Below are 27,114 nucleotides of genomic sequence, written 5' to 3'. Positions count from 1 at the left end.
AGAAGGGAAGGGAAGCGGGCAGCGTGGGAGGGGAAGGGGAGGAGGCGCGGGCGGGCGCGGGGCCGGGGCCGGGAGAGAGGGCGCCGGAGGGAGAGAAGGATCCGCGGGGTCTAGGAGGACCCCGGGCCGCGCGGTCTCTCCCGCTCTCCGTTTCCCCCTTCTCTCTCCTCCTTGCCTTCCAACTCTCCTCACCGTCCCGGCCCGGAGCCCCAGACACTGCGTCACAACTGCCCGGCTGGCGCGGGCGGGGAAGCAACTGCAAAACTTTCCGCAAACTTCACGGCGTGGCGGGCTGTGGGCTGCGAGGATGGACCGGTCAGGGGCGGGGGCGCACGGCTGGTCCAGGCGGCCGGGCCCGGGCCGCCAGCACCCCCTCTTTCCCGCCCATCCCACCTCCTTTTCCCGACTTCTGTCGCCGCCAAGCCGCCAAGCATCCGCTACCTCCAAGCCCTGGAGGACCCCTCCCCGGAGCTGGTGGGGAAGGGGTGGAGCCCAGAACTTGGAGTTTAGATTGGGGGAGGGGGAGGCAGGGACCCTGTTCCTTGTACAAAGCGCAAACAATTCTTGCACGCCTTTTTTAAACATTTGCGTGACCCTTGTGTCAACGTCCTTGGCGCAAAGGGCTGTAGCACTTTTGCTGGTTGGGGCCGCATCCAGAAACTTGGGGAAAATCTGTCCGCTGGACGTCCCAAAAGAACGACATCATCACTCCCGCCAGCAACTGGACTGCTGGCTGCTGCTGCAAAGGACCAAATGGAAATTTCATAAAAGGGAAATTTTATGAAGTTATTCGTTATTATGCAACAGGTCACCGCAGCGCAGAGCACTGGATTGGGAGTGGGTGCTGGAGAGCAGCTCCGCTTCTACCTCAGATTCTCTGAGAGACCTTAGAAAAGTCGCTTGGGCCCTTTGGGCTCAAAGCTGGCTCGAAACATTGAGAGACACAACACGCAGAGAAGATTCCTTCTCCCACTGCAAGTAATCAAATAAAAACTATGAAAGTGTAATATGAATTTCGTTTGCTTTATTTTTTTAAATAATTTTTTTCTCCTTTTTTATTATTCATCTTTGAGTAAATCTTTCCCCATCTGTGGTGAGGGTGTTGGGCTCGAGTAGCTCACTGACCACCTCTGCCAGGCTGAGATTCTTGGCAAGTGCATGGAGGCTGCAGAGCCCCAAAGCCAGCACTCACTGAAATCCCTTACAGTCCCGTGGACAGGAGTTTTATTATCCACATGTGGGCCCTTAAGAGTGATGGGCAGCCAGGACGACAAAGCCCTTGGGACTTCGTGGCTAGCTCAGACAGGACTGATTGACAGGGCTGGATTCTTTGTGGCAACCTCTGTTCCTCTGCCCCTCAGGACACGTCTTCTTGGTGAGGCATATCCTGGGATCCCAGAGCTCTGCAAGCAACTGGTGGAGCTCGGGCTGCCTCCAAGGTATCCTCTTGGCCGCCGTTTCTCACAGTCCTGTTATCAACAGGAGTTTGAAGATTTGCCAGTTTCAGCTAAACTGCTCCCCCTTTTCCCCTGTCTGCACAGCTAACACAGAATGCTGCTTCTGTAAATTGTCTTATAGGCTTCCATCTGTTCACTTGTCTCTGGATGTGCTGGTCACAGTCCTTACCAAGGAATCCCCTTTCTTCTGAAGGCACTGCACTGCCTCTGAACTCAGGCACAGCTCCTAAGGGGCGACCAAGCTGTGGCCCAGGGTCTGGTCCCCACCTCCCCATCAGCCTGAGTAGGTTTTGGCATTCTTCCTGCCAGTAGGGAACATTAGCAACATCAGCAGTAAGTGATACAGGTCCAGAAAGTCCATCACTTGCCAGCACCCAGTACACGTCTGCCTGGAATGCAGAAGGTACCCATTCATTTCTTCATTTACCCCTTCAACCGTCATTGATTGCTAGCCCTGTGCTTGTTGCAGGGGAAACAAAGATGAGAAAACATGGTTCTAGCCCTAGAAGAGTTTCATTTAGTGAGGTCCACCAGCTTTTTTTTTTTTTTTTTTTTTTTTTACCATATGCCTGACAGAGAAAACTATCAAGCAAAGGCTAAGGAGCATGAAAGTACATCGGACTATCAGGGACAGAACTTTGTTCAAGTCTCTGAGGTTCTATTCCAGTCTCCCCCTGGGGTGAGACTTTCAGATCCAGCACTACAAGGTTATACACTGTCTGGGACAGTGTCTGCAGCAACCATCTGTCTTAGATCTTCACCTCCCAGGGCAGAAAGCATGGTGAGATCTGGGTGATTCTCCCTGCAGAGACTTAAAGATCCTGTGCAGGATCAGCTGTCAGTGGGGAAGTGGTTACAGTCTGTAGGAGTGTGGGGGTTTTCTGAGAGGAGTTTCAGAGAAACCCCTCACAACACCTAGAGCCTCATCTGCTTCCAAAGAAGGGCTTGGGTTCTCACTATCGTTCGGCTCAACAGCCGTTTCCTGGGGACACTGGGGACTTAGTGAGGACTCTGACCCAGTCCAGGGTATTTTCACAAAGACGGTATTTACTAAAATGCAATTGATACCGGGAAACGTGTCTCCTCCAAATATTGGCCATCAGGCAATAAGAGACACTGCCAGCCTGCTGGTTTTGCCAAAATCAGTTCCGTAGAAGGAGCAGACTTCAGAGTTGGAGAGACACAACTCTCCCACTTAGTAGCTAAGTGACTTTGAGCAGGTTATTTGAGCTCTCCGAGGCTCACATTCTTATTCGTAAATGGGGAACAATTCTATCTTGTGTTGAGAATTAAATACGTTAAGTGCAAAGAGTTGTTGGCACAGTCCCTGGATCATGGGAAAGTTGCCTCATTTCTCATCTTCCTTTGACATCTGAACATCAAGGTATCTATCTCCAGTACTCCTTACTCCTTACTAGACTGTCTCCCCTCACCATTGCCCATGAGATCTGCGCAGGTCAGTTTTATCAGGATGCAACACTGGATGTTTTATTTTGCCTAAGAAGACAACGCAATTTCCCCACTTCCCCTTGGAGCCCATGTGGCTACCTCCTCACTTGCAGCACTGAGGAAGGAAGGGAAGGAAGGAGGTAGTCTTGAGATTTAGACAGACACACGTTTCAAGGAACCGCTGCCTCCTCCAGGCTGTGCAGCCTTGGGGAAGTTTGTTAACCTAAAGAACTATTTTTCCCAGGCCTATATTGCTGGGGAATTTTATGGCTGGACTATCTTCTCTTCACTGGTCTGTCCCATTATGGCTACAAATACAACCCAAGGTTTTAGAACCCTGGGTTCTTCCCACAGATTAGCTTTCCCTTGTATTAGAGAACACCTACAAGAGCTCCCCCATTGCCAGGAGAGTCTCTGAATTTGTCTCCACTCATTTCCTACCCAAGGCCTGGATTAGAAGAACTGTTCCTCTAAAGAGACCCCAAACCCCAGCCCTTTCTTTTCCAAAGGATAAGAGAAAATCATTCACAGCCTCTTTCAGAAAGCAGGAAGGACAGACTTACTCCCCATGAGTCTAAGAGTTTGGACATGGCTTTGGTTTCCAGGTAGAGAAATGCTGGTCAGAAGGTACTAGAGGTAGAAGGTGATTCTTGATCCACCCTTTCCACCCAAGGCCACTGATGGGATAGAGCCACTAAACGGAACAGGAGCCAGGTGTCTGTGTCCAGTGACCCACCATCCTGATCTCACCCCACGAGGTGGGCCAGACTTTCCACAGCCCCCAGTGAAGAAGCTAGCGGACTGGGGCACCTGAAGGAACTCTCTATGAGCAAATTTTTTCAGCCATTCCGGTAGGTAGTGACCAAAATTTTAAAACTGAAGTAAAATAGCAAATATCAGAGTGCACTGCACGGAGTTAAGTACTATTCTGTGAAATATGTCCTGGGTTTGAGACATTAAGTATGTTTCTTACTGAGGGGTGGCATCAAACAAACATGAGAAGTATTGCTGTGGAGAACCTGGAAAGAGCCACCCACGATCTCCAGCTGTCCCTGTTTAGCTCTGATCTGTTCACTGACCAAAGACCTGTATCTAACACACTGCCCCAACCTCCTCCTCCATGGTCTCATATCTAAGGTCCCTTATCTCTGCTTATCCAGGACTACTTCCTCTTCATGTTTCAGCAGGCCACATGACTTGTGGTTCCTTCAACCAGGCCCTGGACTTACCAGGGGCCAACTCTCACTATGTCCCCAGTCCTGTGGAGAGCCAGACAGATGAGCACACACTGTGACAACATATGATAGGGAACATAAGGGAGACATGTACCACATGCACCTTGAACTGAGTTTTCAGATAGTCCAAAGGCCAAGACACCTAAGGTAAAATCATCTAAATGTGAAAGATTCATTAGACCAAATGCTTCCAATTCATTTGGGAAGGGCTAGAAGTGGAGGGAGACAGGAGGGGGTGACAAACCTTCTGTGCGGGAAGAGCACAGACAGCGTGAAGGACTCTGCTGCAAACACCCTCCTCTTCTCATTTAATTCTGCCCATCTTTAAAAGTTCAGTGCCATCTCCCAAATCCCTGGTGGCCTTATCTCGCTTAAGCAAAGTATCACCTCCCACTTTTTTTTAGTTTCTAAAGTATAAACCATTCTCAAAGCTGGAGCTAAGTCTGACATAGTTTTTTTTTTTTTTTTAAATTACCCACAGAACCTAACTCAGCATATTATAAACGGAAAGATTTCAGTAGATGTGGATTAAGTGGATGCAGGAAGCTTTTAAATGTGGCAATTGTAGCTCAGAAAGCTCGAGCAGTTGGCATATGGTCACACAGCAAGTTATGACTTGAACTCTCACTTAGGGCTCTACAGCTGTGATTCCAAACTAGGCTTTCTGTCAAGTTAACACAGGGTAGGAAAAATGGGTGTGGAGGAGGGTTAGGGTTAAGGCTATGGATAGTGTTCTCTGAAAGAGTTAAGACTCTTAACTTAGATGTGAAAGAGCAACAGCTCCTGAAACTAATTTGTAGGGAAAATATCTTCTTCATGCTTGCCAGTGGGGTGGAGGGGTTCTGCTAGGGCATGGAGCCAGGCTGAAGTGCTCAGATCTTTATTACAGGCTTCTTTCTAGGAAGAGACTGAGGGCCACACTGGGGGGCCTGCCATGTTCTGCAGACTCTCTTTGGGGGTCACTGTGTCAGGGGAGGTGGCATCTAGTGACACCTCTGCCTTTTACTTTTGCAGTTTCTGAAAATATTTTCACATTTCTCATCTGCTTCAAGCCTCACAGTATGAAAGTGAGGAAGACAGGACAGAAAGACATTCCTGCTTGGCCAGTGAAGACACTGAGAGGTGCAGGAAAATTCCAAAGGGCAGGATTTTTGCTTCCTCATCTATAATGCAAGATGACAGGACCAGATTGCTTAAGGAACCTGAAACACTAATATAAAGTGAAGTCATGCTTCCCTTTTCCCACCCAAGTTCAGATACAGCCCAGGCTTGCCCAGGCTTGTTGGGTCTCTAAGATTTCCAAGGGCTGGTCATAGGGTAGGAGAGGGAGGGATACAGTGAAGGGAGCCTGAGGGTGTAGAGCCCCAGATTGCGAGGCTTCCCAGCTGGGAACGGCTAGTATGGCCTTGGCCCACAGGCTCTCTCTGCCCAAGAACAGTGCCCAGAGGGCTCACTTCACAAAATTTTCAAGCCCCACAGACCCTTTCTTAATCATTTCAGTCCCACTCACTGTCACCAAACTTCTTTGGGTGTCACTTACTCATCCATACCTAAGTTGCGAAGTTGAGAAACTCCCTCCCTTTGGTGATCCTGCTCTCCATGCACCCCCCCCCCCCCCCCCACCTAAGCTTTCTTCAGGGTAAAAAGGTTCAGGATGAGGGGCCCTGCAGTTGCAGGCTGCTCCCTGAGGCTACCACAGCTCTCTTAGCTGAGCACTTCCCTCCACACCTAGGAGGCAGGACCCAGGGCCAGGCATGGGTGGGACCCAGTCAGTCAGCCAGCTGCTCTCTGACCCCTCTTCTCCACGTGGGTCTCTTGCCCAGTGCCTCAAATACACACACATCCCTGGCTGACTCCAGCCTGTCTCTGGCCCCTGCTGAGCTCCCCCAGCACAATAAGGCTCTTGTATTCCCTGCCCCCACCAGATCCAGACCGGCTCCCAGGCCTGAGTGTTTTTCCAGCCTCTGGCAGGTTCCCTCAACCCACCCGCAGAGCTCAATAGCAGCCAAAGTCCAGAACCACTCCCTCTTGAACCCTTCTCCGTTCCCTACTACACTCTCCCCCACTCCCACCCCCTGCAAAGAGCTGCAGTTGAGCCCCAAGCTCTCCTTACTCCTGGTTCAGACTGCCAGAAGGCTCAGGCCTCAGCCAGCTATCTCCTGCAGCCCTGTACCCCTCAGGTAAAGGGAAAACATGATAAATTAGTTCACTATAAGGTACTAGTGAGTTGTTACATATTTTAAGAGAAGGCTGGGGGAGGAGAGTAAAAACTGCCCAAAGAAATGAATGATTCTTGAGTGTGTGGTTAGGTACCAAGGGATGTATCATAGAGGCCTCCTAGCACTCCCCATAAAGACAGCATATGTATGGATTTGGTCCTGGGAAACCCAGCATGGATGATAGATTTTCAATTCTAAAGTAGAAAATTAAACAAGGATTATTTCTGTTTTCCATCTGGGTGAGTTCAGACAAGGCCTGATACCTACCTTTTCCTTCCCAGACTGCCTCATCCTTATTAGCAGTGACCGGCTGGAAGGTCAGCAGAACTGGCAACCTTCAGTGCTCATCCCATCGCAGAGGCAGAGAACCTAAGGCAGTGTTCTCAAACTGGAGCCTGCATCAACATCACCTGGAAGCCTTGTTAAAAACAGATTTCTGGGCCCCATCCCAAGATTCAGATTTGGTGTGGAACCCTAAAATACAGATTTCTAAGAAGTTCACAGATGCTGCTGCTACTGTTGGCCAGGGAGCCTCACTCTGAGAACCACTGGATGCTCCTCTTAGATGCAGTCAGAAGCATTCTTGGAGCCAGGGTAAGAGACTGCAGACCTCTTAAGACAGAGATTGATAGTGAAACACAATGCAGATGGGAAAATTCCCAAAAGTCTCCATTTCTTGCCCAAAGCAGGATTGTCTAAACAGCTGACAATGCCAACTTGTCAGATATAACTTAATTTCAGGAAGCTGGGGCTCCCCATACCAACAAGTTTATGTGCCATGTCTCTACCTTGGCTTACCCCAGGCAGATTTTAATGATGACAAGCATAGCTTGAGTGGCCAGAGTAATAAGTTAAAAAAGCAAAGGAAAGATTCTCAAAAAGAAAACAAAATCAACAGGGAGGGTCAGGTTAGTTGTAAACTCTGCCTTCTTAGAAGCAAGGAGCTGGACCAGATATTTGCTTCTCGCTCTAGGATCTAAAAGAGGCAACTGTATTTAAAGAGTTATTTTCTAAGTTAAGAAACAAAAGAGTGCCTTGATTACTAACCTTCTCAGCAGAAGGAAAATCTGTCTGTCCCGGGCTAGAAGAGAGGAGGTAGACAAACTCTCTAAAACAGTGCACAAATACGTCCAGGTCAGCCACAGAAGAGGAGTGCATTTAGCGCTGACTGATGATTCTCCATTTATAGCTGCCAATATCATGATGGAAGCCTAAGAGCGCAATTCCTTCCCCTCAGACCCTTGGATCCCATCCATCCCTTCCTGGGGCCTAGTGGCCTTCACCCCTATCTTGGTCACTGCTATATTCTTACCAACAAGCATAATTCTTGACACATTGGAGGTACAAAAGATATTTCATGAATCAATGCAATCCCTCATGCCTTCAGCATCCACTGGGTCTCAACCACCACCCAGGATTCTCCTATCCACAGCACAGGTGGTAGGTAAGGCCCTGTTTGAGGCTGGAGAACTAGAGAAAAATCAAGAGGCTGGGAAATTCATGTCTTAAAACTTAAAATTTTAATATTCTTCTTTCTCCCTGTCGGGAGAGGCCAAAACAGTCTGGTTGGGTTTAATTACAAATTAATACATATGTTTTGTCATTGTTTAAAGTAAATGAACATTGTGGCAATAAGGGACTATCCTTGGAAAAAGTGAAGCCCATATTAACAAAATATGTCACGGAAGAACCTCACTTGGCGATTTCGCAGGCTAGTTAAAAGACTAGAAAAAGTCAACTTACTGCATATTCTCTGGGGCTTGTCTCATGCTGAAGGGAGAGGCCTTGCCAAGACTCAAACAAGCCCAATCAGTTCTAGCCAGGCCCCAGACCCAATAAAAGCAAAGGGCGATTATACTCTTTCTTCAGGATGAGGGCAGAAAAAGTAGATCAACAAAATCCTGCAGCTTCATGTATAAACTCATAGGATTAAAGGGGGCAAAAAGTTAGAGGGGAAGTTTAAAGACGCAACATTTTATTCAACCTTAAAAAACAAACAAACAAAAAACCCTACAAGATCACTGAAGGAGAGGGAAAACAAAAAAGGCACAGAACTTCATCTGTGTAAGCTTAAACATGGCCCGAGCTTCATTCATCTGTTCATGTATGCAGACACCATCTTTTCAGAGCTGTGCTCAACCTCTGAGACCCCACGGCTGCTCGTGGCTTAGAAGCTGATGACAATGGTTAAGAAAGAAAAGGTACTCCATATATCCCCCCACCCCACCCCCAGACACACTCACACACTGCTGCAGTAAGATAGTGTGGGAAAGCCAGGGCACTAAGGCGCCTGGGGCTGACATCCTTTTATTCAGAGTTCCACAAGACAATACATACCCACGATCTTCTCTCCAATTCAGAACACTCCATCTTCCCTTAAAATCGCCTGGTACTAGAGAGAGTGGGGCAAGTCTAAACAGAAGTCCTAGAAAATCTGTCACCAGTGGCATCTTTCATATGTAAAAGAAATACTAGAGCCATGAGTTATTTGAGAGCTCCCGACCCTTCCTGACTTCCCTCCCCCGGACCAGTGAACTTGCATGCCTGAATGCTGCATCTTTAAATATTTCTGGCTGAGCTCTCTTGCCACATATGTTAGTAACATTCCAAGCTGGCTACCACATGTTCAAGCTCTGGCCTCCTCTCTCTACTGTAGAGTGCTCTGCTGTTTCAGGGGCAGAGTGGGGCCACGCATCTCCCATTTCAGCTTCATCTTCAGTGATCGTACACTTCAGAAACAACCAAATTAAAAAAAAGTTCCAAAAGAATGTTCATATGTGAAATATCTACTCCTCTTTGATATTATTTTAAAATTTCACTTGATGAATCTATTACTTAAAGTGAGTTAGACAAAGTGTGCGTGCAAACGCACACGCACACACACACACGCACACGCACACACACACACACACCAGCACACAGCTACAAAATTTAGAGGATTGGGGGGAGGTTGATTCCTGCCAACAGATCTAACAGAGGAAAGCTTATATGCTGATTGAGTTTTAATAACATGGTTAACAAGAAATGTACACCCTTTAGCAAGCACACAAAGACTGTGGGTAGGAACTATGGATCCCTGGAGCATTTGGCTCCCCAGCCCACTTTCTGCCTAGCTTTGGAACAGTTTCGATAGTTACTATACTCAGAGAATCCAAGAGGACTGCATGGACAGATGAACCTTTATTTAAAAAAATAGCACTTCAAATAAATTAAAAGGGACAACCGTCAAGTGTTCAAATTGTGAAGAAATAGTTGAAAACCTATAGAGACTCCAAGCTGCAGTCTTCTAACCTCATTCTTCGTCCAATGGCAAAAACCCACATATCTCAGTACTCCCACTCATTTTTTTTTTTCCCCCTACTGAGAAGAGGGAAGCAATTGCAAATAGGAGACCAGACGGAGAAGAAAGCTGCATCTGACTGGAATGAACATTGCCACGTACTTGCTAATACGGGTTTCACTTTATGACCAAATGCATTCTTTCAAAAATAAAAAAAGGGCAGGAGGGAAGCTGCATGTTTTTAAAAATTGAAATTATTTAGGGATAAAACACTAACTCTAGTGCCGTTAACGGGCAATAGCAACTTTTTTCCTCCAAAGTCAAACACCATCCTCAGCTGAGCCTTTGTGCTGCAAGCTTTTCAGGAGATGTTACCTAAACTTTATTAAAAGAAAAGAACAAGTTTAAATATAGACACTGGACTAGCCCAGTCTGTATTTTCAAGTCCACATTCTTCATCTGAAGCACTGCATCAGGGACCCCCCTGAGGCTGCATGTTTTCAAGTTCACAGTACATGGAACCAGTTTTTCTTTTTTAATTTTTTCCTCACTCAGAGCAGCCACACACTGGCCGTTGACGCCGGAACCTTGGGCGGGGCCTTTTCCTACGAGGCCTGGCCAGATCGGCCCAAGGTTTCTCCTCAATGAGAATCAATGCTGTCATGCTCTATGGATGGGAAAAAAAGCAAGAAAATAAAAGCACCTGGTACAGGTTTTATGAGATCCATTCGGATTCGCTATGTTCCAAACCCGCTGCTGAATATCATTTGTTCACTTTGTTTATGTTGAACATTTGTGGCCTAGGAGTCAGTCGGTCTCAATTTGAAGAACTGTTATTGGATGTCCCAGAAGTTGATGCAATAGCAGCTCCAGCAGGGCTACTTGTGGAGACTGACTTTCGGATGTGAGGCAGCAAATAGGGGTCACAGGCCAGCTGTTGGACATCGATGCGGTCCTCCTTTCGGTAGGCCAAGCATCGTCGAATAAACGCCTGCAAAGGAAAGGTTTTTGAGGAAGCCTGAAGCAGATAAACCTGGGTACCCTGAGACTCTATGGCAGCTGCCAGGACCCAGAGCAAATTTTTCCAAAAGAGAAAGGGCTTAGAGCATTTCCTGCAAACCATCAGGTAGACCCAGAGAAAACAAGGGAAGGAGATACTCCTGCAGCAGGACCTTTGGGACTCCTTCCTGCAGAGAAAGCTGAGCCACTCCTGAGGCAGGAAAAAAGGGTATGGCCCTCTGCCCCCAAAACACTGAGAACAACAAAAAAATTTTCTGCTTTGGCTGGTTTAGATGGGAACATTCTAACTTCATGGTCCTGCATCTACAAGCCCTGGCCTCACATGAACTTCCTGAGGAAATGGAAATTCTAATGACAAACTACCACCACATGCAGGGAAAAGAGACTAACATTTATTAACACCACAATGTGTCAGTGATCATTAAATGCTTTCCCTATGTATCTAATTTTTCCCTGAAAGGTCATTAAGCCAACAATCAGGCAGACAACCTAAGTAAAAAGGGAATCCTAAATAGTTCTTATATCTCCAAGAGTACTTTAGACATAAAAACATACTGTGAGTGGGGACAACCAAAGCAATAGGCTGAGCCCCCAATCTTGCGGTTTGTTCACATGAAACTTAACCCCACAAAGGAAAGGCTAAGCCTACTTAAAATTAGGCCTAAGACTCACCCCCAAGAGAACCTTCTCTGTTGCTCAGATGTGGCCATTCTCTCTCAGCCAAACACGTCAAGCAAACTCACCACCCACCCCCTCTCTACGTGGGACATGACTCCCAGGGGTGTGGACCTTCCGGGCAACGTGGGACAGAAATCCTAGAATGAGCTGGGACTCAGCACCAAGGGATTGAGAAAACCTTCTCAACCAAAAGGGGGAAGAGAGAAATGAGACAAAATAAAGTATCAATGGCTAGGAGATTCCAAACAGAGTTGAGAGGTTATCCTGGAAGTTATTCTTAGGCATTAAATAGATATCACCTTTTTAATTAAGGCATAACGTAGAAGCTGGAGGGAACTGCCTGAAAATGTAGAGCTGTGTTCCAGGCGCCATGTTTCTTGAAGAGGATTGTATAATGATATAGCTTTCGCAATGTGACTGTGTGATTGTGAAAACGCTGTGTGTGATGTTTCTTTTATCTACCTTATGGACAGATGAGTAAAACGTATGGGTTAAAAATAAATAAATAATAGTGGGAACAAATGTTAAAATAAACTTAGTAGATTGAAATGCTAGTGATCGATGAAAGGGAGGGGTAAGGGGTATAGTGTGTATGAATTTTTTTCTGTTTTCTTTTTATTTCTTTTTCTGAACTGATGCAAATGTTCTAAGAAATGATCATGATGATGAATATACAACCATGGTGATAAAAAAAGAATGTTCATATTGTACGTTGATTGGTTTTATTAATAAAAATTTTTAAAAAAAAATGCATGTGTTTGTACGTTATTGTATAAATAAAAATTAAAAAACGTAAAAAAACGTACGTGAAGGGTTTAATATGAAATCCAGATTTATGACCAACATAGAGATTTCTTTTGTACTAGTCTCAGTTCCTACACTATTATGATAAAGATCTTTTAATAGATTATCTGTTTTCCCCTTTCCCTTCTTCCCATTTTTTAACCAGACTGTTCCATTTAATGAAAATTTTGTAACATAAGTATTTTAAATACATGAATGAATTTTAAAAAATCTAAAACATAAAACAAACTACTGACTTCCCATGCTTAATTAACAAAACATAAATGAATAACGCCAACCCTGGTTTTTAAACCAAAGACACCTAGAAGAAGCTGCTTGGTAAAACCAAAGACACCTAGAAGATAAAACTGGTTAAACAGGTTGGATGCTAGTCAAATTTCTTTTACCGTGAATTTCCTCTCTTACAAAGCTGCCAGTGATTGACTGAAACAGCCATCAGATGACAATGCTGCCTTGATTAAAATCTTCAATGTTTTCCATGACATTTTACATCTACCTCCTAGTCCTCCTCTTCTATTACTCTCCCCTCTACTTGACCTGATTTATGAATCTGCCAAGTTCACACTCACTTGAACCTGAGCTTTACATACTTCTCTCTGCCCAGAATGCCCTTCCCCAAATCTACACATGGTCCCACCTTCACATTATTAAAGACTGGTCAAAATTCACCTCATCACTGAGGTCTTCCTGATCATGCTATCTAAAAGAGGGTCTGTATCTTCCCAATTCCCTTGCCTTTATTTATTTTCTTCATAGCATTTATCACCATCTGAAATGTATCTGATTTTTGTTTTATTGTTTGTCTAACTTAATGGATTGTTAAATTCCTCTAAGAACAGGGACCTTGTCTGTGCAGTTCATTGCTACCTCTTTATAGTTCCATCTTCACTACTGGGTACAGTGCCTAGTGCTTAGCAGGTACTCAATAGATATTTGTAAGGGAACAGAGGAGGGAGTGAGAGAAATGCACATGTAGAAGGAGAAGGCTGAGGGCAACTAGAGAGAACTAGTGGAAAGATCTGGAGATATTTCTGTATTATCCATAGCAGATTCATCTAACAATCTTCTAAAGTTTTAGGAACATTTGCTTACTATTTATTGAAAAAAAATAAAACAAAACAGCAACCTTTGACAAAAGAGATATAAGAAGACAGTCTTAACAGACCTGCGAGATGATAATTAAGCATCTGTCAGGCAACTTGCCCAAGAGCCTGTCAACACTGGACGACAGCTTGATGCAGGTAATGAATGTGAGTGTGGAAGGCTACCAAGTGTCAGGCTCTGTACAGGATCACTTAAACCACATGATAACCTTTTGAGGAAAATATTTTCGTTTTCATTTTACCAATAAAGAAAAGCAGCTCACATGTTAAAACACTGAATGAAGCTGCATCTGAGCCATAGGGGTTTTTTTGTTTTTGTTTGCTTGCTTGTTTGTTTGTTTGTTGTTGTTGTTTTTTACTATTATTACTACTTTTATTTCTTTTCTTTATATTAACATTTTATATCTTTTTCTGTTGTGTTGCTAGTTCCTCTAAACCGATGCAAATGTACTAAGAAACGATGATCATGCATCTATGTGATGATGTTAAGAATTACTGAGTGCATATGTAGAACGGTACGATTTCTAAATGTTGTGTTAATTTCTTTTTTTTTTCTTTCCGTTAATAAAAAAATAAAAAATTAAAAAAAAAAAAAAAAGAAAAAAAAGAAAAGCAGCTCAAAAAGTGAATTTGCCCAAAGTTACACAGCTACTGAGTGCAGAGCTGACCCCGAAATTAGGTCTATCAAGTCTTCAAAAGCTTGGTCTCTCTTCACTACACTGACCCTCTCTCAGGAGAGCCAGGAAACCTACATTTGCCTTAAAAGTGTACTGTAAGATTTCTCCCTTTCAGATTTACTTTTTTGGTTATGTAGCCCTTAAACTGTTGAGTGATGAGAGAAGTCATTAGTTATGAATTATTACTGCTAAAGATGTTAATTCTTACCATGTAACACATCAGTTAAACCATTTTGAAAAGAAGCATTTTCCTAACCTACTTTATCTAGGTGTACTATGAAGGGACAGCAGGACCAAAAACTGAGAAAATAGATTGGATCTGTAACTATTCACTTTGACTTTAAAAATGCCAAGTGACCACAGCATCCAATGGGCCTGGCCACGTATCTGGGAGAACTGCTTAACATATAAAGATACATAAATAACACAGCAAGGAAAAACTATGGGTAGCTACTAGAATCTTGTTCTGCACATGTGCCAAGGATGAAGTAATTATAACTTACTTTTCCCACCTCCCATTCCATGTTTCCTTACCCCCAATTAGTTTTTTAGTGATGTCTTCACCAACTGCTACAGAATTTACTGTCTTGACCATTCACTTGCCATTTAATCCTATAATGCCTGGAACTCTTGTATAATTTCTCTTATGTAGGCCTTAGGTCTCCAAGTTGATCACAACCCCTAAATAGGGACTAAGTTGGATATCCCTCACATTGCATGCAATGCTTAGGATAACTCTGCTGAAGAGCCTCCTCTCCTTTTCCTTCCCTGACAACAGTCTTTGTCTTGGATTAAGACAAAGACTCTGTTGTTCTTAGGAATATTAATTCATGCATATACTAATTTTTTAGTGACTCTGAATTTTGAATTAAGTAATCCATCTACTTTTGGTAACCTTTTCTGTTACCAAAATAAATAATACAGAAGGCAAAACAACTGTTTCACCTGGCCAATGTGTTAAAACTTACCTTTGCTTCAGGTGTTACTACCGGCTTTGGTGGAAACTGTACTTCAGTAGCTTTAAGAATAGTATTCTCTTGTAGAATGTCTTGCTGGGACTGGTTATGGCCAAAAGGCTATCACATAAAAACAAACACACAAAGAAATAAAGGTGTGCCTCTGGTTAAAATCAAACAGAACACAATTTAAAACCAGAGGAAAGGAAAAGAACACGTCTCCCAGTGAGAACTGCTGGAAGAAACTTTGGAGATGATCTCCTCTATCCTTTCATTTTATTGATAAAGATGAAAAAGGCTCAGAGCTTAAGTAATCATATTCATGATAAAACATCTAGGTAAGGCAGAGCTGGGACCAGAAGCAGCATCTCCGATATAAAATATCCCATACTTGTTGTCAAGTTTTACTGACAACAAAGAAAAAGAAGATTCAGAGCAAGAACGAGTAACCTCTTCCTCTGAGTGACACCTATGGGCTTAGGCAATATACAACTGTGCCACCGGCAAACCCAAGACAAAGATAAAAAGAGATGGAAAAGTAAGTATAATAGAAGGAGTAATAGGAATGAACAAAAGAACAAAAGGAGAGTGAGAGGAAAAACAGAGTTATGGCAACTTAGAGGCTTCATTTGTGCCCAAAGTTGCCTTTTTTTTTTTTTAATAAACTTAAAAAATAAGATTAAGTCCAGAGTCATCTCTACAGTGTTTCTATGGAGAAAAGTCTCGAACACGTCTTTCTAGATCACCTCTTCCACTATTATCAGCAGCATTTCAACATTATTAGGGATTATAAATGATAATTAAGCCTTATTAGTTCTGAATGTTTTCTTCATTTTAGAGAGGCAGGATTAAGAAACAAGGACCAAGGAAAAGTTAAGGAGGAAGCTGAAACTGAATTAAGAGCTTGGACTGGGGACTATAATCAAGGTATTAAGAGATCATAGAATTCCCAACAGTAGCCTAACAGGAGCACTGAAACACATAAACACATTGAAAGCAGAAAGAGGAATATAAATACACAACTGGATCCGAATATATACATTTATAAAAATTTAGCATATGATAAAAAAGCCAATGTGAAAATTAATTAGGTACAGTTTATTACCCAGGTTATTACTTGTTTAAATACGCCACGCTGATTAGTGGCAAAAGAAGACGAATACTCTCTGGCATTGCCTCCTCAGTACAAAAATGTAACGCATACTTTCATTATTAATAGCTTTAACTAATGGGGTTGGTTGGGAATATGTTTCAGTTCCTAGGACCCTTAAGAATGGCTCTTGGGAAGATGGCATACTTTAGTCAACTATTTCATGTAAATCCCTATACATATTATATGAATCAAAACAAGTTCTGGGTCTAATTGAGAACAGCAAAAATTACATGTTTAACAGCTTGGCAGAATTCAATAGTTGCCCTATGATTGAGAATTTCTATTTACATAGAAAGATGTTCTTATTAACTCTGTAGTTTTTTTCAAACTACTACTTTCAGGATTCTATTTTGTATAAACCCAAACAGAGCCATCTTGTACATGTGCCATTCAAAGAGGAAATCAAGCCACACTACATAAGCCTTTATTCCTTACCTTCCTTCCATAAAGACACTGGTAAAAGATCACACCCACTGACCAGACATCAACTTTATTTGAGATCTTTGGTGGTTCTTTCCCAACCACAAAACACTCTGGTGGTAAATACCTAGGGCAAAAGGGAAATAAAAATTCTTACAAAAATGATTGCATAAATCTAAGACATTTACAAAAAGGTAAAGTAGAAAACCCTCCTGGAAATAAGATTATCTGAATTTTAACAGCCAGCAAACATGTGAACGTTGTCAGACTATCTAGAGAAAGTCAAGGGAAAGATACTCTAAATTACGGAGGTTGGTAATATTCTATAGGACCTTACATGTTATTTCTCAATTAACTGAGGGAAGTAAATATTTTCCCTGCTTCCTACCCCATCCACCCACAGCCTCCTGTCCCAGGTTGTGCCTAATACAAGCATCATTCAATAAGGGGGTGGGGGGAGGAGCACAAAAGAAGTCCATTTCCTTTTTTACAACAGCTTCATTGACAAACATTAAAATATAATTAGAAGAGGATGAAATATGGGAATGTATAATATAGTGAACCCTCTTGTGGGTGAAAATGTTTCTAGAATTGACTGTGGTGACGAATGCACAATCTGAGAATATACTAGAAGATACTGGTTGCACAAATTAGATAAATTGCATGGTATGTGAATATATCTCAATAAAACAAATAGAAGAGGTGTTGGTTTCCTTTCTGGTTGGCTGAAGAAGAGGTCTCTAAAGTAATTGTTCTAAAAGTCCAAATGAATTCATGACCCATTATAGATTTCTGAGAAAGCGCTTATTCTGCCTGCTTCAGGTGGCCTCTTTTGGAAATCTGGACAGAAAATAATTCCAATATATAATCAATGGTGGCATCAAAACCCAAATTACTAGAAAATATTTTACATTTCCTGCTTTAAGGATGATCAGGGACTTACTGGAAGACTAAGAAACACTTTAGCAAAAAGTAAAACAACTCATTCCTCATCTCAAGTCCTCCCCTTCCCATCACTGGCTTCTAAAGACACTAGCTGGACAGACAACCACATCAAATTGCATGGTGTAGAAGGTATGTGCCTCTTGGCATTTAAGAAACCAAACACATACGCTTCCATTCACTGCCTGGAGTCTTAGCCATGGCACAGATGGAATGCAGAATTCTGAAGGTAACAAATTGATTTCTGTATCTCAGGATGGCAAAATCAATTCTGTAAAAAACTCTTCCGTTTGGACTCTGCTTGTGCTCCTGTATAAAAATCTAAACTTATACACTGAAAGGGACCATAAAAGCAAAGAGGCAGAAAAATGTTCCCTCTCTGATTCACCATCTTTATCAAATTGTTTCAAATGACAGGTTTTTCTTCTTTCTTTTCTTTTCTTTTTTGAAAGAAATTAGCTTCATATTCTCATTTCTGATTTATTACTTTTAACTGACATATTTGGATGATTAAGATCTGTTGACTTTAAAAATGTCAAGTGACCACACATCCAATGGGGCTGACCACATATCTGGGTAAAACTGCTTAACATATAAAGATAAATAAATACATAGCAAGGAAAAACTAGAATCTTGGTTTTCAAAATGAAAACTTTTGCCAAAACACATACTGAAAAATGAAAATTTAGATACAGAACTCATTTATGTGCACAAAACAGTTGGGCATTCCATCACAATTAAGTCTCTATTAAAAAAAAAGATTCTCAAAGCCTAGACTATAGGTCATCTACTTAAGTATTCAATATAGAAGAATTCCAATACAATCAAACTCTGCAAAGTCACTTATAATTTGCTGTATCCTTCTAGCCTATTTGTACTCTCTGGGGATGACATAAGAGGATGACATATTGAGGACATTGGTCAGGTCATCATGACAATGTTTCTACCAATATGGAGAAATTTCACAGAAATCCATAAAACTTTCTCAGTAGTCCCTCTCTTTCTTTTTATTACAAAAAATTTGAAATATAATCAAAAGTAGAGAAAACACCAAATGAATTCCCCCAAGTAATCACCACCCAGCTTCAGTAATTATCAATACATGACCAACCTTTGTTTATCTACACTGCTACATACCACCCTCAAATAAATTACTTTGAGGAAAATCCCAGACAACAATTGTTACTGGATTCTCATAACTACCTCAAATACTATGAGGTAGCAATGAGATAACTAATTTGAATGTGAAATGATTACACTTCGTAAAAAATAACAAGCTTTCAAACAAAAGCTTGTATCTAAAACCTAGTGAGGTGAATTTATATAGCAGAGACACAGACCTGTTTCCAGAGTTCCCAACAGCAGATAATTTTGCATCATTTAAATGACAGGAACGCCAACCCACAAAAACTACCCACCACAGTGAATAAACACACTTTAAGTACAGCTTCTGTTTTAAACTGAGAATTTCAAAGTGTTACTCTAGGGGCAGATTTCTACTGTAGGTACTATCTCCACAAATAATAAGGAATAATGAAAAGAAGGAATGCTGTGCTACTAGCAGGATTCAATTGATGAGATCAGGGCTGATCCTGTGTGTTGTGAATGAAATTTGCTTTTTCCATCTGCCCTCGTATCAGCATGCTCATTCCCAAACAGTGAGTTATTCTCTTAAATCCCAGGACCCTCTACTCCCAAAGAAAAATGATCTGACCACCTAACCCTGAGGTAAAACAGCACATTAACACTTCCTGTATGCTAGGCAGAGGATTTCTCCATGTTCGGAATCACGTATTCCAATATGTGGCTTTGTGTTAACACATCAGACTTGAAAGAGAAGTTTGATACACTTTCACATTCACAAAGTTAAAAGCCTAGAGCTGCATGTCGTAGGCAGAGATGGAGTAGGTCATTGAACAAGCAGGTATTGTTCACTAATCTGGTGGGTAGGATAATAGATGGAAGGAAAGACATGCGCCTCAAAACCTTTCAGAATATGTTTGACAGAGGTGAATAAATTTCTTGGTAAATTGTGCTCAATTTTCCCTGCATCGTGTACATGTGATGTCATAGTTATTTTACATCTGATCTTTATAACTCCTTAAGTTCTTGAGATTCTGTCACCCTCAGGCAACTGTGGAAATGAATCCCTCATTCCATAATCCCTGGAAGAGAGAGGCCTGAGAAGAATTCAGGGCTAGTTTTTACATCACATGAGCAATCCTGTTATCCACCTATTCGTAAGGCTAGCCCTACAAAGGAAATATACATATCAAACAGCTGTCCACGCATAATAGTTCCCTCAGTGTTTTCAAGAAAGGAAAGAAATATTAAGACAAATCAATCAAAATACAAAAAGTCTGTTTAGTTTATAGCATTTTTGCCTTATAGTCAGCATACAGAAATTATTAATTACCAGTGCTTTGGTATAACAGACAAGCACACTGCCACCAGTCAACCTGGCAGATCTTCTGGATACCTACCAATAAGTACCAGCACCTTGTGACGTTAGCTCCATGCCATCCACTGAATTGTAGCTATCATCATCCATGATTTTGGAAAGACCAAAATCTGTGATTTTTATCTCTCCACATGCTGTACCATTTACTAAAAGAATATTACCTAAAAAGATAGACAAATCTTCATGAATAAGCACAGACATACTGATTAAGAGAAAAACCCAAGATAGTCAAAGACAAGGGGACAACTAAATGCAAACCCTTGCACATATAAGAGGACATTTAAATCCCTTAAATAAAATGATCTGGACAAATGCTGGGTGAGAGCCTTCGGTGTCTGGCTGCAGGTTTCTATTTTCCAAGAATCACCTCTACTGTGCCAAAACCACCACTACAAGCACTGGGGAAAGGGGAGGAATTTACCTGCCAAAGTAAAATATCACTTATACAATATCACCACCAGAAATGGAGGGGAAATGTCGTCTGAACTTTCTGTGAGGATCTCTAAACCAGGGCTGAGAGCAGTAGTTTCGGACGGGGTAAAAAAAAAGAAAAAGAAAAAAAAGCAAGGGAATCAAAATTGGTATTACAGTGCCACCTACAGCTCCTATGGTAGGAAAGTATATTGAATTTAGTGATGGAAAACCTAATTACTTTACTGTAATTAATATTTCAGTCACTTGAATTATATTAGTATGTTAAAGAATAGTCAACAGTGAGATTTTAACATGAAGCTACCAGAAAAGGGAAGCAAAGTTAACAATCATGGCACACCAGGAAATGAATAGGAAGCATTTTCCCAACAACCATTTAAGCTGGTTAGAGCTATCTACATAAAATTTACATAGGCTTCTAAACAACAACTAAGGGTAACAACAAAAACAGAGAGGTGAAATGTCTACGGAACATCTGCAATAATTAATCTTTTGCTCTATGCTGATGACTATAAAAGTTAGACAGTAACCATAAAAAAAGACAAAAAAACTGCTCAAAATTTAACAAAATTGAAGGTATATGTGCAAAATAGTTACTTTTTAGGCACCTTTCAGAGACTGGGAGTAGAAAAAATGCTACATAGTGTGAGTAATGGGGAAAAAACAAAACTGAACTCGCCAGAATAGTTATATCTTTATCAGACTTTCTTCACCAACAAGCCCTGGCTCCAAAGACTCCAAATCTGACCTACCATTCGGGACTACATTGGCCAGGGCTCTTTTGATTCCCACACCTACCCAGGCAATCCAAAGACAGATCTATTACTTGACCTCTTGGTTCCTGCCTAGTTACCTAACTATAAAATTAAAAGTCACTTGCAGGATCAAAGAAAAGCCACCAATCTCATCTCCTAAAAGTTAAGACATACCTGGTTTGAGGTCATAGTGTATGATGGGAGGTTTTATTTCATTTAGGTACTTTAAAGCATTTACAATCTGCATGATAATGGACCGGGCCTCTTTCTCTGACATTAATTTGTGCTGTTTCAGGTAGAAATCCAGGTCATTTCCCTCACAGTATTCTAATACTGTACAAAACCTAAAGACAAATAAACCAACATTAAACCATGGGATAAGAGCAAGCAGGTTAAAACTGTCGAAACCAGTTCTAGTAAAAAATTTAGAAAATTAGCTCTTCACTCTTTCCTTCTTCCTTCCTTAAAATATTCTTCTATTCTTTATTCAGTATCAGCTACCTGAGTGGTTTCCAGGAAGAAACTGCTTACTCTCTTGATGAAAAGCCTCCATACCCTCCATGCTGGAGCCTGTTGTGCTGAAGTTCATCTATGGCATACCTCCTTATGAACCCTGACAATAAGAAAACTGACAAGGACCATAAAGATAGCTATTTTCTTGGAAGGGTCTCTTTCACATACCCACATCACACATGCATTTCCAAACTAGCAAACTGTGAGCAAGTACATAATTCTTGTTGCAAACATCACTTTATACAATACTTAAGTGCTGGCAGTGATAAAGAATCTAAGGTTTGCCCAGATCACAAGAACTGGCTACATACTGAATCTCCTGGCAATGTGGCACAACATGATACTAGAGTTTCTCTTTGTTAGACACACGGATGTAAAGGAGTTTTTAAAAATATAGTGCCTGTGGTCCTAACAAATGTGGTACTATACAGTACAGGTGTTTTTTTTCCTTCACTTGTGTGCATGTATCATAAGACTCAAATTTAAACCTCCTATTCAAGGTATACCATTTATACCACTCAAGGTATCAAGGGACATGTGTCTACCTTCCAAGACAGTTAGAGAATGAAGTAAGGTTTCCTCAACTGTTTGAATATCTCTGAAAGATGAACATCTTTTAAAACGTTCTAAGTTGTGACAATGCGGATATATCAGTCAAGGTCTAGCCAGGAAATGAAAAACCACTTGAGTATCTGAACAGAGAAGCTTTTATTTAGGGAATTGATAACATGGATAGTGGAATAGCTAAGAAGTCAAATGTGCTACTGAGGCATCCTTGAGAGATCTACAGCAGGAAGCCATCAGCATCCTAAGACTAGAGGGACAGAGGGATGAGGGGATGGTACAAACAGTACCCAGGGCCAGGATCATCAGGGGAAACTTAATCTACAATAGAGAGAGAGGGAGAAATACCTTGGCTTCTCCTCCCCTCTCCACCAATCTCTGCTTTCCACTGGCAGAACTTAGTGGGATGCCAACTGACACAGGAACCTGGTTAACAAAGTCTACAGGGGTTAAACCATCTATGATGCAGAGAAGGGAAAGTGTGAAGAACAGAGCTGAGCATAAAGAGGCTCAGGACTCTGGGCAATTTAAGGCATCAAAAAAGCACTTGATTTATAAATCTGAATATACATAGTCCTGTGGAATCCAAAAAATGAACAACTGCTTAGGTTTCTTATGAAACATACCAAAAGCATGCTATATCCTATTTGAGGATAGAATGTCTGAGATTTATACACTGTCTTATCTGAGAAATTGAAATTTGAAACACCAATTCCCATGCTTATTGATTAATTCTTTGGCCCAAATGCAAGCTAGAAATAATATCTCACTTTTAATACTGAAACAACTCCCAGAAGACTTTCTAAAATGACTTATTTTTGGTGAAAATTCATCATATACACAACAGGAAGAACAAAGTTAAAACACAAGAATAGCAAGATAACCATTTTTCACATTATTAAAATAAGTGTGCACACAATTAAAAATGCAGAAAATCTAGACATTACGTCTATCTTTGAAATCATTTTTGTACTTAAATTTCAGAGTGAAGGTGTATTAATACTTTAAGAAATTTACTCAAAGGAAAACAGTGAAGTCACCCTGTGGAGGCCTACCCAGGAGTTGGGAAGCCTCCAATGTCTCCATCCTGTACTCTAACTAGATCTTTCTGAACCCTACTCCATACTAGATACACACAGCTATGTCTGGTGCAACGGCCTCTCTACTGGAAAGGGAAAGTCCCCTCATGGATGGTAGAGAGAATACTTTATGTTTCCAAAGGTCTCCACTTGGGGTCATTTCTACTTGTGGGGCAGTTTTCTGTGTGCAGTGCCTGAGAGGGCCACTGCCTGGAACAAGCCAAACTCCTACAATCACCCTGGGAGGCTAAGGGGAGCACTTACAGACCAGACCTAGAGTATGCTCTCCACTCAGTCCAGAGTCTTACAGAGAAACCTTTCCAAATGCTGAAATATTTCTACATTCCTGGATAAACCAGAGACTGTGAAACTTCCCTATATGAAGTAACAAAATACAACAATGACCAAGAATATCATATGTTTTAGAAAATTCATTTAACTTCTTTGGTCTTCAAATCTCCACCTATAAAATAAGAAAGCAACACTCTGAGATCCCTTTCAACTCTTAACATTCTATGAGAATATAAACCCATATTTTAACATGCAGCACTGGTGTCTGCCTTCATTTGTGCCACATTCATTCCCTTGTTCTAAGGGAGGATAAAATCACACATCTGGTACACTAAAAAAGGTCTGTTAGGGCTCATTAGAGTTTCTGAGAATGGGGTAGAGACAGAGATTCTCTTAAACAGTCCACATTCACTGGTTCATGGCAGTGGTATGCTTGTATCACCATGGTATGTATGTCCCAAAAGATGACTATTATATTTTCAGGAATTTTGTGAACCAGTTATTCAACTGTTGGTAGCTTGAAACTCGGCCATTACACCATGGAAACTGGCAAACACTATGATGAGCCCCTCTTTCTCCTTCACCCAGACACCTGTTAAACATTTTCCAGCACACAACTGCACATGCCCTTTGGTTAAGAGATACATGCTGGACTAAAACTGAATTTGCTTGTACTCATTGGCCCATAAATGAACATATTATTTGATTCCCTCAGAGGGTACTTTCTGGACTCAAATTTAAGCTCTACTCTATGCACAATCAACACCTTGCAAAAAAAATAAATTAAATGGTACAGCACTTACGAGTCAGTGTCCAGTGAAAAGTAATCATACAGCTTAACTATTCTGGGATGATCCAGTTCTTTGTGAATCCGATATTCCCTGCATGCATGCCTGTAAAAAAAAAAGGGAAAATTAAAATGGTATTTTGGACTGCCTTTTAGAACTCTTTAAGGATACTCCTAAATATTTTCTCATTTCTCTGTTTCCCTCTTACTATTTCATTCAGATCCATTACTATTTCATTTGTTTATTTTTTTTGCCTTTTTTAAAATTAATTTTTAAATACCAAAAACACCAAATGCAAATATTTGTAAACTTTGATCATTACGTTCTACATATATAATCAGTAAGTCACAATATCATCACATAGTTGCATATTCATCACATGATCATTTCTTGGAATATTTGCATCTATTCCAAAAAAGAAAACAGAAAAAAATTCATACAAACCATACCCCCAACCCTTCTCATCACTGATCACCAGCATTTCACTTTAAATTTATTTTAACATTTGTTTCCCCTATTATTCACCTTTATTCCATATGTTTTACTCGTCTTTTGATAAGGTAGATAAAAGGGGCATCAGACACAAGGTTTTCACAATCACACAGTCACACTGTAAAAGCCATATCATTATACAATCATCTCCAAGAAACATGGCTACTATTTCATTTAGATCCCCCGTCCCCTTCTGATTTTTCTTTTTCCTCATTCTATTTTCTCTGCTAGTACCTAAAAAGTTGTTGAGAAAATTGTAGATTCTCAACTAATTGTTGAATGGATGACAATCCCTTATCCCTTTCAAGTTCATTCTATGATATCATACCTCTTTAATATTTATTCCCAAATATCAGAGACTTTAAAAATATTTTTGCATGAGGAAGAACAAAGAAATGTGAATATTGCAGGGTGTTGAAAATAGATGGTAAATCATATTTTTAAACTGTAAAAAAAAATTACAAAGAAAGCCTTTTCTCTCCTCTAAAGCTGATACTTCATATTTGTAAATGTTTTCATTTTGGGACCACATCAAGGCAATCAACTTTAGCATACAACCCTCCTTGGTATAAAAAGTTTACCTGCTATATAAGTCAATTAGCAGTGATTGATATTTGTTTTTAATCCTACCTCCTTACAAAAAGGACTTAAAATGTGAAATTGATAGGAAATTCGAAATTATGGAAACCCCATTTTCTTAGAAGGGTATATATATTTAAATATATGTATTAGAACTTTTTTTTTCTTTTAGCTCTTTTCAATCAAAAATCATCTGATAGGATTAGGGACAAAAATGCATTATGGAATCTGACATTTTTATTTAGCGTGCATAAAAATAAAACATTGCTTATATAATATAATTGCCAGTAATTTTTTTTGTGTTTAGTTTTCATTTAAAAGAGATTAAAAGAAAACTATTACATTTTAAGTAATTCAGCACCATTTAGCTTGGGGCATTTTTTATAAAGAGCTAGAAATCAGAAATTTTATATGAAAGGATAGGACCCCGAACAGCCAAAAGTCATCTTGAAAAAGAACAAAGTTGGAAGACTCACATTTCCCAATCTTAAAACTTATTACAAAGTCACTGTAAATCAAAACAACATGGTGGGGTGCAAGGGTAGTTCAGTGGTGGAATTCTTGCCTCCGTGCAGGAGACCTTGGTCCGATTCCCAGTCCATGCACTTCCCCAAAAACAAACAAGAAAAACAAACAAAACTAAACAAATTACAAAAAATTTTTCAACAAACGGTGCTGCATTAATGGGATACTCGCATGGAAAAATAACGAAATGTGACCTCACCAAACAGGATACAAAAAAAAAAAAAAACACAAAACAATAACAACAACAACAACACAGTACTGGCACAAGGACAGACATATAAACCAATGGAATATAAATGGGAGCTCAAAAATGAACCCTCAGATCTACGGCCAAGTGAATTTCAACAAGGATGCCAAGTCCACTCAAATCGGAGAAAAAATAGTATCTTCGACAAATGGTGACAATAAAACTGGATGTCCGTATGCAAAAGAATGAAGGTGGACCCCTTCCCTCATGCCATAAACAAAAACAACTCAATAATGAATCAAAGATGTAAATATAAGAACCAGAACTATAAAACTCCTAGAAGAAAACATGGGGAAGTATCTTTAGGATGCCTGTGTTAGGCAACGGTTTGGTAGACTTTACACATAAAGCATGAGCAACAAAAGAAAAAATATATAAATGTGACCCTGACAAAATATTTTTCTGCATCAAAGGATTTTATGAGGAAAATCAAAAGACAACCTACAGAATGGTATAAAGTAGTTGAAAACTATATATCCAATAGGGGGTTAATATCCAGAATATATAAAGCAATCCTACAACTCAACACTAAAAAAGATATACCATCCAATTAAAAAATAGGCCAAGTGCTTAAATGGACATTTCTCCAAAGAAGATATGAAAATGGCCAAAAAGCACATGAAGAGATGATCAATAGGACTGGCCATTAGGGAAATCAAATCAAAACCACAATGAGATACCATTTCACATCCATCAGAATGTTTACTATTTTAAAAAACAACAACAGAGAATTACAAGTGTTTGGGTGTTTGTGGAGAAATACACTCTTGGTAGGAATGGAAAATGACATAGGCATTGTGGAAGAGTTTGGTGGTTCCCCAAGCAAAAGTTAAATATAGAATTACCATATGACCCAGTAATTCTCATTACTATGTATAAATCAAAAAGAACCAAAAAACAGTTGAGTCAAAAAGATAAATGCACATCGATGTTCACAGTGGTATTATTCACAATTGCCAGAAGATGGAAGTGACCCAACTGTCAATCAACAGATG

General features: G+C 40.8%; 1 protein-coding gene across 7 annotated transcripts in view; it reads right to left on the bottom strand.

Annotated features, from left to right (window-relative positions):
* Window positions 1-7,857: 7,857 nt before the first annotated feature.
* Window positions 7,858-27,114, bottom strand: part of TLK2 (tousled like kinase 2) — a 160,738-nt gene continuing 141,481 nt past the window's right edge. For all 7 annotated transcript variants that reach the window (XM_077163480.1, XM_077163478.1, XM_077163482.1 and 4 more), the window contains 6 exons: window positions 24,292-24,381; window positions 21,216-21,385; window positions 19,877-20,015; window positions 16,467-16,578; window positions 14,891-14,998; window positions 7,858-10,631 (listed from right to left, as the gene is read on the bottom strand). In XM_077163480.1, coding sequence (XP_077019595.1) covers window positions 10,458-10,631; window positions 14,891-14,998; window positions 16,467-16,578; window positions 19,877-20,015; window positions 21,216-21,385; window positions 24,292-24,381 — 793 coding nt within the window. In that variant the 3' untranslated portion in view covers window positions 7,858-10,457. The remainder of the gene's footprint in view (window positions 10,632-14,890; window positions 14,999-16,466; window positions 16,579-19,876; window positions 20,016-21,215; window positions 21,386-24,291; window positions 24,382-27,114) is intronic.

Source organism: Tamandua tetradactyla, chromosome 6 (assembly GCF_023851605.1).
Source record: "Tamandua tetradactyla isolate mTamTet1 chromosome 6, mTamTet1.pri, whole genome shotgun sequence".
NCBI classification, from domain to species: domain Eukaryota; kingdom Metazoa; phylum Chordata; class Mammalia; order Pilosa; family Myrmecophagidae; genus Tamandua; species Tamandua tetradactyla.
Note: the sequence above shows the minus strand (reverse complement) of the source record. Positions and strands in the feature narration are given on the sequence as shown.